The following is a 20478-nucleotide window of genomic DNA, read 5'->3' as shown; positions in this document are numbered from 1 at the left end:
GAGCGCTAATGATACAACGACAAACAAGGAATTCATAAGTATGCAAAAGCCAGCAGCAGCCCAGCACATCCAACTGCACAAAGAAGTTGCAGGAAGCTTGTCTGCTATTAAAATCTGACTCGCAAAGGCATACCATAAGGCACTCCAACCCATGAGCATATTGAAAGCTTGTATAAAGTCAGGTAGCCCCACAGATAATAATGGTGTTGCGCTAATTTTCATTAGTTGAATCCACTCCCCAGATTTTAACCAGAACAATCCTCATCCTTTGTACAGCGTTTGTGTGGCTAAAAAACTGAACGGAGAAAAAAAAATTACTATGACCAATCTCCTTTAAATATGTATAAAGTGGAATTGCACTTCAAGGACTACCATACCTTCTGAAAATAATATTAAAGAAAACCTACACAAAAATATAAAAGCAATTCATTTTTATTTTCTTCCACAATCAGTATCTACCAGTTCCCTATTCAAGAAGACATATACCCTAACGAAGTGAAAGAGTGCTAAGTATGTACTGAAGTTTTTTGATGACTCACTGCTCATTATTTTCAGTGTACAGTTGAATTAACAGCTTATTTGGCAGTGGCTGAAGTCATCCATGCTGAAGTGACATGGGACCAAATGGCCTTTGTGGATGATGCTGCACTATTACCTGTCAGGAGCCTGCCTCATCTCTTGCCCTGGCATCAAGATTAAGGCTAGGAGAAGGCTGATCTTCACCGGCATTCAAGGTTATTTTTATTCTGACTGACTAGAACACAGAGTACAAGATACTGTGACAGGATTCATGAATTGCTCACTCATTAATGCTAAGCATATGTTAATAAGAATGGGGTTCAGTTACTTGTGGGTGAAAAAATACAATAGCACAGATACCTGTATTCTAGACATTGTATGAATGATTGAGTTGGTTTTCTGATGCACCAGCAACTAGAAAACTCAGACTCACAGAAAGCTGATGCAGTCTGCAGTCTTTAGTTGAACAAGCTGGTAAATTCTGTAGTACATGACCTGATTAAAGCACACTGGAAACATCAGTCTTCAACTCTCCATAAGCTTAACCTGAGAAAGCCGAAAACCTCCCCCAGAACTCAATGGAATTACTTCTATCGTTATCAAGCCCAGATGTCTTTTAGGCATCTGAGGCTCCCCCTAACTTGGCTCATCGCCTGCCCAGCTCTGGAGTCCCCATCCCCAGCCACCCATCCTGCACACTTGTTAGCCCCCTCCAGCCTCGAGGGACCCAACCCTTCCCCTTGGCAGGGACGGAGCAGAGGACAGTAAGCACCAGACTGGGTGACCTACTGCTTGGCACGGAGACCAGGGCTCATTTCCTCTTGTAGATAACAGAGACAGGATAGATGTAGGCAAAATATATTATTTACACGCCAATGGAAATTTAAATTACTAAATACCTAAATTACTACATAGATACCAGAGAACTGCCTCTCAGCTGCCATCTGAGTGTGCAGGGCTTAAGTTTCAGCTAGGAAAAATCCACATGCCCCACTGCTCCCTTCTACCTAGGGAGCCAGTTTGAGTATTGATAGGTAGGAAAAAGCATCTACCATCCTCCAAACTATAGCTAATCTTCAAACACATTCAAAGTTGTATCTACATTCCTCTCTGCAGAACAATCTGCAGGGACATGAGCCTTAAAAGACCCTACTTCATTTCATCAGTCTGCAAAAGAAACCCAACCCTCTATTTTCCAATCAATTTCCACTGCAGGATAAGAAAATGAGCCCAGATTTTTTATATCCCAGCAAAACCAGGACACCAGTGCCTATTCTGGGCTGAGTGGTTTGGTGTCTGCTCCATTCTGTGGAAAGAATTCTGTATTATCAGCAGGATCTGCAGCTAGAGAGTTAGGGCATCAACTGAAATGTGGATGCCTGAGGTTCAAGGTCCTGCTCCAAAGGATCTTGAGCAACATTTAACAACTATGTTAAATATTCAGACACAATGGGCAGTTCCAGCTGGAGAAACTAGAAGAGACCAATCCCAGAAAATATAGCGCTTCCCTAGACTGCAGAATTTATCATCTGAACGCAGTTAGGACCCAAGCCCAGCTCACACGAGGCTGCCCTCACAAATTAACTGCTATTTCAGAACAAGACTTCTTGCACAGTTGACACAGAAAAATCTTGGGTCTTCTAAATCCAGGAAACCAGGCACAACTCAAGAGTGTTGAATAGTAAACTTGCCTTCTTGGGCAAAGACAAAGGCATTTTAAAAATTACGATCTTGCCTGTCTATTCATTATTAATCCTAGCTATCTTGGGCAGCTGAGACACTTTCTGGAGGTGTGGATCCACGCATGGATTTCAGAGGGAGTCTATGCACTTAAAGACACCTGAAAGATTGGCATTGCTAACCTGCCTACTGAGTACCATTGCATTTCTGGAATCAAGGCCAAAAATTTACAGCAGTTTGACTCTCACTATCTCATGCACTTAGTTGTTAAATCAGTTCTGATGCTCATAAGTGTTACTAGGAAATTTGCATCTGAACAAACAAAAGCACAGAAAAACTCAACTAAAGTACCTATCAGAGAGAGCACAACTTGGCTGATTGTTGCTATTAAAAAAAAAGATACACGTTCAAAATTTTGTGCCTTCTCCTCTTAAAACAATATGCTCCTTTTGCCACTTCTGCAACGCAAGTAACACTACAACTGGAAAAGAGGAGTGAAGTATTAAAAAGAAAACTGCACAGTCCATGGATAAAATTGTTCAGAATTTTTTCTGTTATAATAACCTGAATTGTGAATAATGTAAGTAGCCACAGATATATAAAGAATCAGACTTTTAATCTGATGGTATCTTCTCACAAAAAGGAGCTCTGAAAACAAGTAGGTAATGAATTATTTATCAGATAACCATAATTACATTTCTGTGCATTAAATTGTAGCCTCTGAAGACCAAACTTGTTGGGTCACTAGTGGAAATGTTTAGCAGTCAAGAAAAAGGCTTTGAACCTTGTGTTGTACATACTAAGTAACTTTACAAAACTAGAGACCCCCATCTCCACTAGGCCAAGGGAGGACCAGTAGAGTTACATGAATAGACATCTCTGTTACTGTTTCCCAGGCTATCAGTAACACATATTTCATGGTTTTTCACCTAAGGAATACTTTTTCAGTTCCTGTATTTTATATCCTGATAAATCAGTAGGATTTTCTTTCTAATTGTGTGAAGATTTAAGATCATATACCTTTGCTAAGCAAGAAAAGGGACATATGAGCAATGCATAACCATGCTGTAGGAACAGAACATGCTATGCTTCAGCATTAACCAGCGGGGGCCTGAGAAGGAGTAGGTCCCCATTAGCACTGTGTAACACGGGGCATATTTCTATGCCATACAATCCTTTAGAGCATGGCTGCATTTGCCCTGATTAGGTGTGGGGGAAAAAAGCAGTAATGAGCCTTCTGTCGTACATGGATTCAAAAAATATCCATTGTTCTTACCACTATTGTATTGTTACTATATTGTATTGAGAGAGCCTACTTGCCTTGACTATTTTGGAAGAAACTAGGATTGAACTGTGTGAAAAGCAAATACCTTCAACTTACAGTAAAGAAATTTTCTACTTATCTAATCTTAGTAAAGATAAAATGGCAGAATTTCATAATTAAACACTCCTCTACTATGGCCCCACATCTAGAGGTAACCGAGATGCTGGCTGCACGATTTCACGTCAGGACCATCAAGAAATCACAGTAGTCTACACTAACAGGCATGCAAAAATATTTAAAAAAACCAACTTTATAAGTCCATCTTCAAGGTATATGTCTGCATAGAAGGAGTGGTCATCATTGATAATTCTTCCACCTTTAATGAGTAGTCGGTCACTCTGGGGGAAAAAAAAAAAGGAAGAAATGTGGGTTTGTTGAAATAAACATAGTAACGTATTGATGATACCAAATAGGCTTATATGATCTAGAAAGTCAGTAATATCAAAGCACTTACCTTATATAAAGGTCTATGTCACAGATTCAGGTGGGTACATAGACAGTGGAGAGGAAAACCATAGTTTCATTGAGTGTTTATTTCTGACTTTTGGAAGGTGAGGCCTCATGGTCATCACAGTCTTTTTTCCTCCAAGTAGAACTCATTGCACATGGAAACACTTGAAATCCTGCTACATCCCCTTTTTACCACCACCTTATTGTACAAAGGCCAAAAAGGGAAGAGAAGCCCCCAGAATAAACTGCCCAACACTGGAATGGCCAAGCTGAGCTCACCTGGGACCCTCGGCACCCCTGGAAGAGTAACAGAGCTTGAAACGGGAAGGGACAAGGTCAGAAGAGGCTGCTGAGCTCTGTAATGCAGAAATTCCTGCCCAGGGAAGCTGCTTTAAACAACGTCAGCTCAGCAGGGTCAACCCAGCCCCTCCACCAAGGCGCCCAAGGGACATGGCCCACAGCTTGCACCTCCTGTACTGTGTTACAGACCGAGAGCAGAAAATCTAGTTTCTAGTGGGTGTGAAGAATGAATTGTTGTCTAATTCGTGATTCCTGCAAGTCAAAGGCTGCTGGTTAGCTGGGCCCACTCTGTACTGAGGCTCCCCACGCCATATCTCACTCACTCCATGAATGAGAACGGGAGTGCAGCCTCCGAAGTTCAGTGTACCTGTAACACCATATGAACAGCAGAGAGAGATACTGCCTCCTGGTATTTTCTAAAGTGCCAGACAGCAAATATTTTTTCCCTTGAAGAACTGTTGAAATATTAAGTCTGCTGGGGCACTGCTCACAACAATCATCTCTTTCCACATTTCCCTATTCAAATGGTTACACTCCGTTCTCAAAAAATACATTTTACAGAAAGCAAATTTTACCATTGCATATTCCTGAGAACCACTATTTGAACTCCCTCATTGAAGAAGTCATACTGGAAACACCAGCACCCTACCACCCACCCAGACACAGGGAAAATCTGTAGCTTCTGTACGTAACGCTTTTGGAAAGACTTTTGCCAAGTGACTGTGAATGCTGGAAAACTTTAAAGCAGTCAGAACACTCTTTTCCCATTCATATATAAAAAAAGCCATTTATTGTAAATTATTTCCTTGGCTCGCCAAACAATAATGCCGAATCTCCATTATGTCCATGTTTTATACTCCTCACTCCAGACTCAGTTCCTGGTTTAGTTACAGGGTGACTCATGCATATAAACAATGCATGTCCCAAGTTCCCAGTTTAGAAAACAATTAAACAAGTTGATATATTTCTTCATCTATAAAACCAGGACAATGATACAGACATGCTAAAAATTTACTGATTAAAAAGTGCTCAGTCAGAGTTTGGGGTGTTACAACAACCTTTCTTCAATATAATTTTGCAGTTATATGTAGCATATTTACTTTGCAGCTTCTATTTGAACATTTTGCAGGTTCAAAGCCTCTATAGCCCTCTATATCATTCTAGAAAAGCAAGAAGGGAGAAACAGATATTTTAAGGGGGAAAAGACATTTGAAATACAGTCCGTGATGAACGAGTATGTACATGGAAGGTTTGAGGCTTTTCTCCATGTGCTGCAGCAGCGAGATGACCTTGGGGGGAAACCAAGCCCCAGAAGTATAACGAAATACGTCCCCGGGACCTGCCTTAAATGTTGGTAGCCTCTTGTTAAAGGCTAGAGACGAATGCAAGTCCTCAGTCTGGAATTTGCCAGAGCAGGCTCCCTGTTCTCTCCAGTCTCTCTACTGTCACTTGCAATTGCAGGACTTGTGAATCAGCCACCTAATCAGCAACCTAACACTAATAAGTTATTTTGCCACGTGCTGGCAGTTGCATCTCCTCGCCATGATGATTTACTACGCTGCCTGCTGACCTGCAGAGACCACCATCTTGTGAGCTCTTCTTAAGCTCATTCAGTTGCCTTCCTAAACATTAATACTGTCCAACTACAAGAGGCAAGAGCTTATTGTTACGAGCAGGGAACGTTACCTGAGCGCTGCATCCATCACTGCTAATGAGGCAAAAATCTGCACGCTCATCAAGATGTTCTACATTTTATTTCTTTTAAAACAGGAGAAGATGCATAATAAATAGAAACAAATGTAACAGGCTGGGAAAATAAGACAGAATAAAATAACGCAGAATTACAACCCCAGAAAAGTAATTGTAGACATAAGGATTTTATATGTTTTTATGTATAAAAATACATATATAAGTGGCAAAACTAGGTATTAGAATAATCTGAAACTAAAAAGGATACAAATGCAGTTTCAAGAAAGCACTCAATTATCACTTATCCATTCAATTAAGCCTCACTTACAATTTATAAAGGATTACTGAATGTTTAGCTACAAAGTCTCGCCTTCTTCAGAATTTTGGAGTGTCTAAGAAATTCTGGTGAAAAAAGAAAACTGCATTTTATGGAGACTTTCAACCTTTTAATTCTTGACACCTTCCCACTCAGAAGAAAATACAAACCCTTCAAAATTGTTGCAAAAGGCAGCAGGTCCTGCCCCTGAGCTGGCTTGTGGCTAAGGTTGCCCCCTGCCAGGAATAGGAACCATGGGAGACAAGGCTGCGAAAAACCCACCAATCTTGATGCTCCCCAGCTAGTCCGCGAAGCCAGCGGGGAGGGTGCTGTGGAGCCTTGCTTGGCTTTCATCAGGACCTGATAGATGTGGAAACATCTCTGACACACATTTCCATTCCAGCAAATCAGCAAATTCAGAAGAAAAAGGATTTTGTTGGAACTTTTCCCAACCAGCTCGAGCTGTCAGCATGTCTGTAGGACACATCACACGTTGCTGCAAGCCAGGAGCACAAGCAAAGCAGGGTGCCTTTACACAGATGGTGCTGATGGGCACAAGCAACCCAGGGAGGGTTTCAGTGCCACGTGGACACCCCGGCAGCACGCTGTGCCCAAGCAAACAGGCGCTGCCTCCTACACCCTGCTCTGGACCAGGGGTGGCTTGTCCTCAGCCAAAGCAGCGGTACCGAATGCCTGCGTGCACCTACCCATATAGATGCATTTCCACGAACACGCTGGAAAAATTACACAACCATAACTGACCAGCAGGGAGGTGTGGGCTAATGTTACAAGCAATTTGCTGCATACTTCATGAAATAAACTTCCATACAAACCCTTGGTCAGCATGTGAGTATTCATTCCCTGCCATAGCCTAAGCACGGGCTTCGGGCACAGGCACAGCATGGCAAAGGGATGCTGCCACGCTGCACTGCTGCCACGGCCACCGAGGCTTGGGTGCTCCTGCAGTGTTTTAGGTCACTGGTACTTGCGGCAGTGAAATCCTGGACAGAAATCTGGGCACACACGGGGTCTGTGAAGTAGGTTAGCCTCCTCGGGCACGCAGCCCAGCTGTGCATGGCCAGGGGCCATTTATTACTTACCGGGGGCTTGATGTCAGGCGGGCTGCTTGCAGTTTTCTTACCAAGTGCCAAATGTCCAGAAAAACTAGGGACCTAAGTCCTCTTCTGCCTGGACAATGTTCCAGGCTGGAGGACAGCCACATTCTGCAGCACCCAGGGGAAAGCAGGGGGGGTGGAGGGAGGAGCGACCTGAAGCTCATGAGGGTGGCTGCCACCTTTCTATTCGGCTAAGGGATGTGTCACTGGTGCCCTGCCTGCTGAGCCCTAAGGGCACCATACCAAGTTTTCAGTGCACCGCCTGGCACAAGAGGCTGCCAGCCCAGCTCTCCTGGGTGCAAGCCAAGGGAAGCTGCCCGGACCCTCTCCTCCCTCCAGCCTGCCAAGGACAGACAGCGGGAACACAGCAAAACAGAGAGAGCGGGTATTATATTGAACATATAAACTGAGCAATTCACTAGGTGCCAAGATTCAAGGGGAAGAAAAACCTGCTCTCATTGACATGGGAGGTGTGGAAAGCACCACTGTAAATCCATGCCATTGCTCAGCATTCACTGCGGGGTCTGGGAGCCGAGGGGTTTCTCCTCCACCCACCGCGGCTGCAATGATGCGACCGCATCGACGCAAAGCTGTTCGCTTCCGGGTCTCGTGCCTGGCTATGACACAGCATCAGCACAGCAACGATGCTTATCTTCTGTCTCCCTCCAGCTCCATTTTACAAGAGCTCCGGCACCTCCCGGCTCAGCTCACTGCTGAGTATGATACAGCCATGCCCACTATTCGCAGCTCTTCGCCTTCAAACCCTGCACACTGCTTTCCTGGTGATTTTTTGCTAATCGCGGTCTAGCTTCTGCTTAATCTGGCAGCAAAGACACAGAGCTTACCCTGTGACTTGACAGCAATTTTTATGGCAGCAGCAGGAGATGCCACAAGCTCAGCATCGTTTGCTGCAGGAGGAGGGGCCGTCTGCTCAGACAGGAGGCGGTGGCTTTCACTCCCTTACAACTATTGTTTGCATTACCGTAAGAGCAACACGAAACATCTGCAAACTGGTGACTGGCACAATTTGTACAAATTGCCCGTTCTGCTGGGTTTTTTAAATCAGCTTGGCTCAGCTCTTGTGAAGTGTGTCCATATTTTCATACACTCCTAATGGTACAAGGCCAGCAGAGATGAGCGGCGTCCGCATCAAGCTGCCAGATGTTGAGCCTGAGCCCTGCTGCAGTCCCGAAATCTGCAGTGGGCTCTGTGCAATTACAAGTGAATTCAAATTCCTTCGGTCAGTAAATCACTCAACTCTGGGTTATTTGTAAATATGATCCAAATGTTAGATTCAAATGTTAGAGCAGGAACAATTGCAAAGATATTTAAAATTAGCCTTTTTTTCATTCACCTACTCCACTCAGAACTAGAGGTATTTAAAAATATTACACACAACAAAATTAAAATATATTTTTTTACACATGCAGTTCTCAATCTGCTTCTGGAACTACTAAAAACCACAGTAACAGCAGAAATAAAACTGCCATCTTCTGACATAAGATTTACTAAATAAATATTATTTCAAATTGGTGCAGCATGTCAAAACAAAATGCAGCAAACCACACACTTCTCTTCAGTATCGACACCCATGGTACTGCACCTGCAGGCACCTTTCAGAGAAAACCACACCTCTATCGTACAAGATGGAGCTTGGGGGAAAAAAAAAAAAGAAAGAAAGAATCTATTCAAGCCATATGAAAAGATTCAAAGAGATTTCAAGAGCGGTGTTCTCATCAAATAGCAGCATCTGTCCAGACTGTAATTCTGATATATGCTATTACATTTTTCCTTTTTTCCCATGAAAGGAGTATCTGTCTATTACATCTCCAGCTCTAAATCAAGTAAATGATGTCTTTTTAATTATTTACAGTTTGCTTTATAATTTAGCTACAATGAACTTCATATAACATACCCAGCATATGGGTCTAAGCGCTGCTTCATTCATGGATTTGGACTTTTACGATTGCCGCACTGCAACCGTTGCCAACTGAAAAAGTCTTTGCAACACTCTTAGCCCCAGATTTTCCAGGCCTAAAGGAGGAGGAAACACTCAGCAGTGATTTCATTATTTGTGTAATTCTAAGGACTTACTAGAATATACCATTGTCCTTACATCTCCAGAGCAACAATGGCTATATTCTCTAAAATCCAGATTAGGCAATGGCCCTGAAGATGACTAAGGATTTTACGCTAAATAGCCATTTGAAAACAGTTTAAATTCCAAATCCACCTGTATTTCCCCAATTCTTTGCCTATAAATGTGTGTGGTTTAAAAGACATAAGATTAAAGGCAATAGATATCAGAAGGCATTAGGCTACGTTATCACACTTGCAGCCAAGGCATTCATCTTTACTTTTTTAGCATTTGAGAATCCTTTGTTGCTAAGGCTTTAAAAAGGCCACTGAGAGTTAGAAAAGACACAGAATGCTCAATTTAGATGGAAGGTTCAAAAGCCACAGGCTGAATTTTGTGTTCTCCTTGATTATCCAGATCTCCACAAGAAGACAATTCGCAAGGGAAGTTTCTCAAAGACAAAAGTCTCGCTGGCAGACAATGGAGGGAGCTCCTCTGTGCTTCTGTGCATTCCTCCTTGCAGAGTTATCTCCCATAATATACCAGAGATTTAAAAGATATTTCCTTTGTAGATATATTTGGTTGTCTATTGCCAGAGCTGGTCAGATTCAGACCCAGTTGTGATACAATACAGTTAAATTACTTTGCTTTTAGCAAAGTACTTACAAATAAGGAACATTTTTAAACTTAATGGCAAAAGAAGAAAGACATCCTTCCCAAGAGGAAGGCTTGCTTAAAATCCTTTCATAAGGATCAAAGAGCTGTAAATGGGATTTCATGAAGTACTGTCTGCTTACAGAAGATCTGCTTTTAATCAGCACTATCCTTCCTTTTGAATTTCACGTCTAGGTTACCCTCCATAGGAAGTAATTTTTAGCTAGGGTGATCCCTGAATCAACTCAGGGAATTGCTTGTAAAACATTGTATCCTTGAGGCATCATTTCCGATAGGCCACTAATGAAGAATCCTAATTTTTCTTAACAAATATCCTTTTCTTAACAAGTGCACTCTAGAATATGGCAATTCATTTAGGAAGGATTATGTTGATTGAAGTAATGCTGTATCTTGGTCTGTAGCCAACATATTCATTCATCTTTATTCATTTAAAAGATCTGATGTTCTTTTCTTTCCCCTTTGGAGACCTGACTTTCTATTCAGCTGGCAATTTCACTCCTTAATCACACAGTCTAAAAGGGCTACTCCTACAGCTACTAACTCCATGGGGATTTCTTCACTGTAAATGTCATCTTTGCTTTGCTTTTAGAAGAGAAGCACAACAAACATCTTATTGATGACAATATTCATTGGCAGCAGCAGGGGTTTCAACTAAGTATGGGCTGGAGGGTTGAACCCTCTATTGTGTGTTGTTATAGCCATCTCTTGGGTTACACACAGGTTACGTCAATTACAGCTGATCTCAAAATCTCAGCAAGCCATTCATAGGAAAGGTTAAACCTGGGAAAAAAGAACAGCAATTTACAGCATGGCTGGCTGCAATGCCACTGAACTGAAGATGAGTTTTATCTAAGTTCTAGTCAGAAACCTGCAACAGGTTACCAAGACACATCAGCCTTGGCACCAGTCACGGTCAAAATCCAGCTAAGACCGGAAGGAACCCCTTCTCTGACAGTGGAGATGGATGCAAGGGAAACAGAATAGTAGAAAATGTCCTTGAATATGATGTTAGCAATGGTAATTCATGATGGCGTAAATCTGGTGGATAAAGGCGCGTATTGCTTGCACTTAGACACTTTTTGCTGTCTTGTTGCCTCACATATCTACTTTTTCTGAATAGAAAGTTGCAACACTCGCTACACCACCTCCCATGGTATCAGCACCAGTCCATGAAGAACCCTTCCACACTTAGCTCTGAGCACTGTGTACTCCTTTAGCCAGCCACGTGCGAGGTGGGCAAGGGTGATCAGCTTTACTTAAAGAGATTTTACATAGAGACTTTACTGAAATCAATGGGGGCATTCATTATTTGGTAGGAACATAGCAAGAGCTGAAGCCTTAAACCTCATCAGGACATTCACAGATTGAAATGTCATCTTGTGACAAGTGCATCAAGTGACAAGCAAAAGTAATCCCGAAGTATCTCTGTCCCAGGGGACAAGGCCACCATCTTTACGTGTTGCAAGATTAGAAACCTGCAAGTTATTTTGCTGCTCCTCTCTATTCCATCTCTCTCATACCTACAAATCAGCAAGAAATTTATCCCCACTAACTCTCAGTGTCTGACTGCCTCACAAGCCAGTGGGCTCTCCTGGCTCCCGCTTCTGCAAAGGAAAACGAAGCTTCTCTCTTTTACCGCATGTATAAACTTGCTTATGAAAGAAATGGCAGCAAAGCAGAAAACAGACCCTGACCTCCTGTCAGGAAAGTGGTTCACTGCCAGCAGTCGCTCTCGGCACTTGTAAGAAGGAGATTCAGACTTGCTGAACAACCACCTCACCACATCCGTTGTCTTCCCAAACAGCCGCTGTCCCCTTTCCAAACCTGCCCGGCTGCCAGCAAAACGCAGCTCGGTTCCCCATGGTGGCACCAGCTATGACGCTGAAAACCCTGATGCCCTGCTGAGGGCACCGACTGACAAACTTGCTGTGGCAGTTAAAGGAACCACTGCCCCAAACCCATCTTTCTGTCCCTCTGCCAAAGGTTTCAATCTCCACAGAAATGTCCCCAGAAGGACCTACGCATTGTAATTTAAGACACCAGATGCAACTGGCTTAAACACTGTGGCCACTTTTTCTCTTGTAGAAAAAGGAAAGGAAGAGACTTGCCACAGAATCATAGAAATGGTGGTTGGAAGTCCAACAACTTCTACTGAAGCAGTTAAAGCATCTCCAGAGCTGCCAAGTCCAGTGCAATATGCAATACGAATTCACAGATGTTCATCAACAGACAAGTAAACTGAGAGGGGCCAAATCTACTAAACAGCTACAGATGGAAAAATGTAACTCTGAGTATTAAGCAAATATTCAAGAGTAAGAAGGGATCCAGAAGTCCCAGGCCTTGGCGTTTTAAAGCAGGACAAAAAGTGCTGTTTAAATCAGCCCAAATCTTGCACCAATAGCAGGATAATAATGTGAGACATTGTTCCCATGCCCAGCACTCAGTAGGTTTTTCAACACTTTTGGCAAGTCACACACCAATCTGTGTGTAGCTTCATATTGTTAAACAAAGGTGAGGGGGGAAAAAGCATGGCATGGGGAGATAGGGAATAGATCCACACCTAGACGAGGACTTTGGTTCCCCATGCCAGGTACTCACCACGCCTTGCATCTGTAGGACGTGTAACTCCTGGTGTGCAAAGTGAATTATTAGCTGGTGGCTGGCAGCTCTCACAGTGTCTCACACCAGAACACCTCATGTTACCTCAGCTATTTGCTCAGGCCAAACAGAAAGTTTCCCATCTTGACCCTCAGTAGTTAGCTTGAGACCAAAGTCTCACACAGCATAAGTCCAGACAAATGAATTTTTTCTCTCTCGAAGTATTCTGTCACGTTCAACTGAAGCCTACTTATTTCTCAGCTCTCTTCGCGTCAATCAATTCAAAAGGCTACAACTAAAATTAATCTCTGTGCCCACTCCTCCGAATTTCTCCAGCCTCTCTTCATTTTTCTGCATCTGCTTCTCTTTCTCATCTTGTGGCAGCTCTTCTCTTTACTTGCTAAGCTCAATAGTGAGATCCCTCCTCTGTAACACCACATTTTTGAGCGCTCTGCCTCCCCATGCCTTACAGTCTGCCAGCTCAGGACCAGCGGCTCCTTCCGCCATTCATATGCCAACCCTTGGACCATTCCCAGGAATATTACTGCCTTTTCTAAGAGATTCAGGCACCATTTGCCTCTCCCATGTCCCTCCTTGCATTTACTTTGGTGACTAGCTATTCTCCTTTTGCTCAGTAGAGTTGTCTTCACACCTCCTCTTCACTGAGCTCACACTGATTATGTTTTAATGGTTGCGATCGCTACTGGAACAAACAAGTCCTGTAGCAGACATTTTACATGCCACATGCTTTTTTTAAATTGTGCTCTGTATATACTGTAATTTTGAGTTCATCTGGGCTGAGGCCTTGCTTGAAAAGTGCCAAGCGCTACCAAAACACACAAGGCAAAACAATTTGTAACAGTTCTTTCAGTGTCATCATCCCCATTGATTCCCTGTAATATGCTGCACAAGAGGAGTATAATAGCAACATTAAAAGCAATGGGCGGCGGGATGTATCCTGGAAAATCTGGTCTGCATGAGAGCATGCCTGCACAGCTGAAGCACAAAAGATTGCCACCTCATGCAGAAAAACACCTCAGCAATGGATGTGATGGCTGACTGTACTACACAGCCTGAGAAATATGCTCCTGCAGATGCATTCTTGGCCACCCTTACATTACGCACACCCTGCTCCACCCCCAGCTAACACTGCTGAACCAGGGGAATGAGACCCCCCCCAAGGACTTCAACATAGCGCAGAGGACATGACCCAAGTGCTTACACTTACTGGTTCAGTGCATCTCTATTTTACATCACCCAGAGACTGGTTTGGTGCTTCAGATACAGAGGTCCTTCCCGCAGCAGTTACAGCGACAGGGGCCCAGTTTCTCCAGTCTGACTCACAACAGAATGGCACCTTACTCTGGAGCAGTGCTGGTGCTCAGCCAACAACAAGAAGCCTGGATGCTGCATAGGATTCATAAAGGGCAGCAGGAGAGTCACAAACAGGATAAATTGCAAGAAGCATGACTTTTCAGGGGCTGAAATGAAAAAAGAAGGCAGGTGAAATGAAATGAAAAAAAAGCAGGTGCAGATTTGGTAAATGAGAGCAGGGAGATGCTCGGTGCCAAAGGGGGCCTGTCTGCAATACAGTGTCTCTACTGTCCTAGATACTTCCAGGAGAAGTGAAGGCAGGAATAAAGCTGCTTCAGGGGAAAGGGGTGAAGGGGGTATCACTGCTGATGTTCTGAAGGGGTCAGGAGGCGAGGCACGGTCAGACAAAGCACGAGGAGGCAGTTATGCCCACATATACCAAGGGGAGTAACCCAGAAAGGACACCACAGGGTTGTCTTCCCAAGAGTGATACCCGCTCCCACACTGATCAGAGCTGAAACCAGCCCCTGCCTCCTCCTTCACAAAGTTCCTGACGCTGCAGACCTGAGCCCAGAGGGAAGTTTTGGCTAGGTACTGGCTGCAGGGAGGGCCTGTGGCTGGATGCTGTGGCAGGATGCTGGATGCTGTTCTTGTGTGCTCAGGGCAGCTCCTGGCCCCATGCAAGGAACACAGGCTTGGTATGGGAAAATCCACCACAAAGCATCAGCGCACAGGACACTGTCAAAAATTAGTTTCTCACTATTCCAATGAACCCTGGAGCTGGTGTAGCTCCAAAGAGCAGGAGCGCGGGGGGTGGGAGGAATGTTAGGCACAATAACAAATGACATTTTTATATGATTTCATCACCGCTGTTGTTGTTGAGTAACTTTACAGAGCTATCACAGTTCGTCAGAGCCCAGAAGGCATGAAGCTCCGATGTATTTCCTTAGTGGCAGGATAAAACAACTAATTTACCATACTGGAACAGGGCTTTCAGAAGATACATGCAGACAAATCCAGTGGGCTCTTGCGGGACGGGCAGCATTTGCAAGGTATAACACAGTGTCTGAGTTGCTTTTGCTGGAGGAGAAGAAGGGCCAGAAGTGTAAAACATTAAAATAAGTCAGCCCAAGTCTGATGCCTGCCAATTTCACTAATGTTAATTTATGCCTTTGATTTGGTCACAAAACTCAACACTAGCATTAATGAATATTCATTTATAGAAGCTTCAACACATCCCATTTCAAAGAGAGCAGGCTGAGGTTTGGGCTTTCTTTTTCCCAGTAATCCTCTCACCAGCACAGAGAAGGAAATCTGTGAGAAGTGAAGAAATTAAACCAAACTGTTGATTCCAAGGCAAACACTCATAATTCTTCCAGTTTCTCCTTTCTCTCCAAATTGGAGAGCAAACAACTAGCTATGGGTGGGAACCTGTTACACTCCAGCTGCGGATGAAGGTCAAGCCACACACAAAGCACCTGACTCTCACCCGGAGGGCAGCCAGGGCCTCCCCAGTCCAGAGGTACCCTGAGTAACCGCAAGTCATGCGACGCACTGAGGACCGAGGCGAGAGGAGCCATCACGCAAAGAGCCGTCGCAACACCCAGCCTCAGCTTTGGCCACCAGGCACTGCTGCCTGCTGATAGTGGAAAACTGTATAAACACACCATTTTGGTATCACAAAACTCTGCTTTAGAAGGAGGCCGTTCCCCTCCTGACCAAATACTCAGGCTAAAGGATTTTTTTTACAGTAACAATAAAGCCTTGAGGTGCTTACAAGCCTTGTAACACTGGCTCAAATAATGCCTTTAACCATCAGGTTTGCTCAGGAAGCCGCCACACCCACCAGTCAGCCTACTCTGCAGCTACTGAAACTCGCCCTGCACCCCGACATGCCAGCTTTTCTGGGAAAGCTCCACGAGCCTCTTTGAGCTGACCCCACTTCCCCCCTCATTTCTGCCCCGGGTGCCATGGCAGCAGTGGCCCCATCACCCACTGATCCAGCCCCCCGAGAGGAAAGGAGGCACCAGCCTGGAGACCAACACTGGTGCTGAGGCAAAGCTGTGTGTGACCAAACTCTGGGGTGGATTTCCCCTGAACCCCCACCCCCCAGCTCTGCCTATTCTTTATCCCCAGCCCTGTTGATCCGGTGTGTCTAAGGAAAACAATCTACCGAATCAAAGGACCCAGATCCTTTCTTTCTGGCATGGAAAGCGTGCTCTATTGTAGTCCAGCTCGGGAATAAAAGCATCTAGCGGGAGACAGGCACAGATAGGAAGAGGATGGTTATGATTAACTCTTTGACTTCTGATCCCCACCACGTCTGATGTATTAATAGCACGCAGAGGTGTTGGTGCCGGCATCATGGCGCGCTCTGGTTTTACACGCTCCCCCCCCCGCCCCGCTTCCCCACCTCCCATCCCTCCGCACCCCCAGCCCACCCTGGCCCACCGCCCCCTGCCCCCGCCGGGGGGCTGCGCTGCCCCTGCCCGCTGCCGGGGTGCGGCGGCACGTTGTGCTGCGGCTCATCCCCTCCCTCTTTTGTTCTGCCTCGCCCGGCGGCCGAGCGGCCCCGGGCCCTGCTCCTCGGGAGGGCGGCACCGCCGCCGCCGCCGCCCGATCCCCGGCCCCGCCAGCGCCGGGGCAAGCCTCCCGCCGGCCCTCCCCGCCCCGACCCACCGCCGCCGGCCCCAGGCTGGCGAGAGAGCACACAGCGCTGAGCCCCCGCTGTGCGGTGGGCGAGGGAAGGGAAAAAATAAAATTTAAAAAAAAATAGAATAAAAATATAAAATGAAATTACATGAAATTACATGACTCCCAGCCCGGCGCTCCAGCAGGAGCAGGAGAGGGCACCGGCGCCCGCACCCACCCAGCCCCAGGGAACCCCGTCCGCGGCCCCGCAGCCTGGCGGGCTCCCCGCCGCCATCCGCGGGGCACTGCGCGGCCGCGGCCGCGGCGCTCCCGCCTCACGCCCTTCCCCGCCCCGCTAACAAAGGAGCGAGGGCAGCGGCTCGCTGCCTGCCGGGATCCGCTTACCGTTATGTGGGGGATGCTCTTCTTGCCCTGGTAAGACATGTCGGCTCTCGCTAGCGCCGGGCGCACGCAACACACCCCGAGGAGCGAGCCGAGCCCGGCGGAAAAATATCGGTGGTAATAGGAAGAATAATAACTCAGAGCCCGGTCGGGTGATGGGGTGGGGTGGGGTGGGGCGGGGGCGACCCGGCAGAGCTGTGTAATGGAGGCAAAGTTTCCTCGCCCAGAGGAAGGGGAGCCAGGCAAACCCGGCACCTTTTTTTCCGGCTGCAATAAAACAGGGACGCGGCTCCCGGGGGGGTCGGCGAGCGCTGCCTCTCGCGGCAGCAGCGCCCTCCCGGCTGCAGGTCGGAGCAGGATTCGCTCAGCTCAACCCAGGAAGCGTTTCCTTCCCTCCTGTCCCCCACCCCTACCCCCTCGGCCCCCCTTCCCAGCCCATCAATCCAGCCGGAGCCTCCCTCCCTCCCGCACCGGCGCTGGGAAACGCCGCCCCCCCAGCTCCGCCGCCGCCCCGCTCGCACGCGGAGGTCGCCGGCGGGGGCCCACGCGTGGGCTCCCGCAGGGTGGGGACCGGGGGGGGTAACCCCCGGCTGTGGGTCCTACCGCGCAGCACATGGCACTGGCACTGCCTGCTCTGCCCCCGTAGCACTGACCCCGATGGCACTGCCCTGCTCTGTCCCCGTGGCACGGCCTTGCTCTGTCCCCATGGCACTGCCCCCCATGGCACTGCCCTGCTCTGTCCCCGTGGCACGGCCTTGCTCTGTCCCCATGGCACTGCCCCCCATGGCACTGCCCTGCTCTGTCCCCGTGGCACTGCCCCCCATGGCACTGCCCAGCTCTATACCCCATGGCACTACCTGCTCTGTCCCCAGTGTCACTGACCCAGATGGCACTGCCTGCTCTGTCCCCACCAATGACTCTAGCCCCAACAGCAGTGCCTGCTCTGCCCTCCCTGTCACTGTCCCAGTGCCACTCCCTGCTCTGCGCTGTCCCCAGGGAGGCCGTGGGTGCGGGCACAGCCCAGCACAGGCAGGCCAGGCCAGGTGGATGCTATGCCAGCAGCTGCTGGAGAGGAAGAGCGGCTAGTTGAAACCCTTCCGTCTTCCCTGACTCACAGAGTGCCTCTCTCCACCCACCGTGCTTGAACTGCAGGAAGGGTAAAAGGCACTGCAAAGCTGCGCCCTAGTTAATGCCCCCGACGACAAGCAGCCAGGGGCTCTTAGCACACACACCCCTGCGACGCATACACAGATACAAGGCATTTCCAACCCAGGTCACATCCCTGACACATCTCCCCCTAAATCACTGTTTGGAGCTTGCAAAGAGCTCCAGCCGCCGCTGCACAGGGGTCAGGCACGTGGCTGCTGCTTACAGCGCACCTTCCTAAGCCAGTGACCAAATCTTGCCTACTTTACCCCCAACCTCCTCCTCACTCCCCAAGTCCAATCCAGAGCCAGACACCTCTGAAAGCACAGCGAGATCCGGGGAGGTTGTGTGCAACGTGCTCACTACCCTGAGTCCCAGGCTGGACTAGGAAGCAGGGAAGATGGGGAGGAGGCATCAGGGATGTCCCGGAAGACGTTCAGGGTGTGCCGTGCCCTCCCAATGCCCCAGAGTGCTGATGGAAAAGACACGGGAGTTCAGGTGAGCTGGGAAAGGGAAGACTGCACTGCAGCTGGCAGCCTCTGAAGGCAACCCTGAGGTCGTCGCAGTGAAGCAGCACCACTGCAGGCGCAGCGTCCCAGTAAGCCCTGCCTGCTGCCTCCAGTGTCCCACCGCAGCGGGCACCCACTGGGCTGCACCGGGAGGCCGGGTGGCACCTGCACCCAGCCCCCAGACCAGAAAGGACCAACGCCCCATTCATGTTCAAATTGAAGAAGGGGAGAAAAGAGCAGAAACTCTCAGTTTAGCCTGTGTGGACAGGTCATACAGCCTCCAGGCTGGGTGCTGAGGGAAAGGGTACATCTATGCAGGGACATAACTGCAAGGCCACATTTCTTTCTAAGGGGAAATCAATGACAGCCCTGGTTCCCAGGAGAGCCAGCCCCCCGGGTCTGCCTCCAGTCTGCGTGCCACGGACAGGGTTAAGATGGAGAAGCACAGCTGGCAGGGGCTAGCCAGCCACACCGGACTCACTTTTTCCTTAAGTCTATAATACGAGCCCAGGTTGCAGCCCCAGAGGTGGGGGTTTCAGATATCCTCCCGCCTTACGCGCTTCTTGCCGGGGAGACAATGAAGAACCGTGGGGAGCCGGGGGGGGAGCCAGGGGCAGAGCCGGGGCCGGGGCAGAGCCGGGGTCTCTGCCTGGGACAGGCTCTGCGGAGTTTTCCCGGCGAGCCCAGAAGTGCAGCGGGGGTTGCTTTGTTCTGGGGGGGCGGCGGGGAGGAGCCGAGGGGGCCCGGGCTGCCCTCCAGCCCGCCCGGCATGGGCAGCGTTTTACCGGCAGGAAGAGAAACGGAGAAAACTCATCGCCATCACTTACAAAGGAAAACGAATTCTGGGGTCGCGTCGCAAACCCCCCCCCCCCCCCCAACTCAGGCAAGTGGGATAGTTTAGGGGCCAGCCGGGCTCTTCCTACAGCATCACCGTGCCGGGGAGGAGGGGTCCGTGCCTCCCCGACCTTCCCTGCCGAAACTCCCCCGCGAAGGCGGCCCCCGTCCCCCCGCGCCGGCGAGCGGGGCTCTGCGGCACGGCACGGCGCGGCACGGCACGGCACGGCACGGCACGGCACGGCACGGCTCGCGGGGGTGGCGGCTCCCGCCCCCCGGCCCGGGGCCCCGTTCCGGCCCCGCTCACCTGCCCATTGTCCTGGCCCTGCAGCAGCTCTTTCCCCGCGGGGTATCTGATCTCCACGCCCGGGGTCTTGTCCTCCCGGTCTCCCGGGGAGCTGATGACGGAGCCGGAGACCTCGCTGATGTCGCTGGCGGTCTCGCTGTAGTTGTCCCCTCCGTCCAGCATGTCGTGCCGGCTGCCGCTCCGCGGGGTCCGGGACCCCTTCTTCCCCACGCTGTAGGCGTCGAAGTCGATGGTTTTGTTCTCGTAGGCCCCCTCCACGGAGGCGAACATCCCCCCGTATTTCTGCCGCGGTGTCTGGGCCGTCGTACCCGGCCTAGCTAGATACACAGGCAGGTCATCTTCTTTATTCCAGTTCCTCTTTCTCTCGGCCATTCTCGCTGTCCGGATCTCTCCCGCCCTCCCTCTCTCTCTGCCTCCCACTTCTCTGCACCTTCTACTACCGGGATAGGCTGCTAGTGACCATAAAAATGAATGGATGGATGCAGCAGTGGCGGAGCTGGGTTGGCTGGTGGGATCTTTCCCTTAGGGAGATGCAAACGTTAACCTCCCTCCCCCCACCCACCCCCCGGGGGGAAAAAAAAAAAAAAAAAGA

General features: G+C 48.4%; 1 protein-coding gene across 1 annotated transcript in view; it reads right to left on the bottom strand.

Annotated features, from left to right (window-relative positions):
• Window positions 1–20258, bottom strand: part of CRMP1 (collapsin response mediator protein 1) — a 50855-nt gene extending 30597 nt beyond the window's left edge. The window contains exons 1-2 of the mRNA XM_059817448.1: window positions 19887–20258; window positions 3773–3861 (exon numbers count right to left, since the gene is read on the bottom strand). Coding sequence (XP_059673431.1) covers window positions 3773–3861; window positions 19887–20258 — 461 coding nt within the window. The remainder of the gene's footprint in view (window positions 1–3772; window positions 3862–19886) is intronic.
• Between the last annotated feature and the right edge of the window lie 220 nt (window positions 20259–20478).

This window comes from Gavia stellata, chromosome 5 (genome assembly GCF_030936135.1).
Source record: "Gavia stellata isolate bGavSte3 chromosome 5, bGavSte3.hap2, whole genome shotgun sequence".
Classification (NCBI taxonomy): Eukaryota; Metazoa; Chordata; class Aves; order Gaviiformes; family Gaviidae; genus Gavia; species Gavia stellata.
The sequence above is the reverse complement of the archived record's forward strand: the minus strand, read 5'-3'. Positions and strand labels throughout refer to the sequence as shown.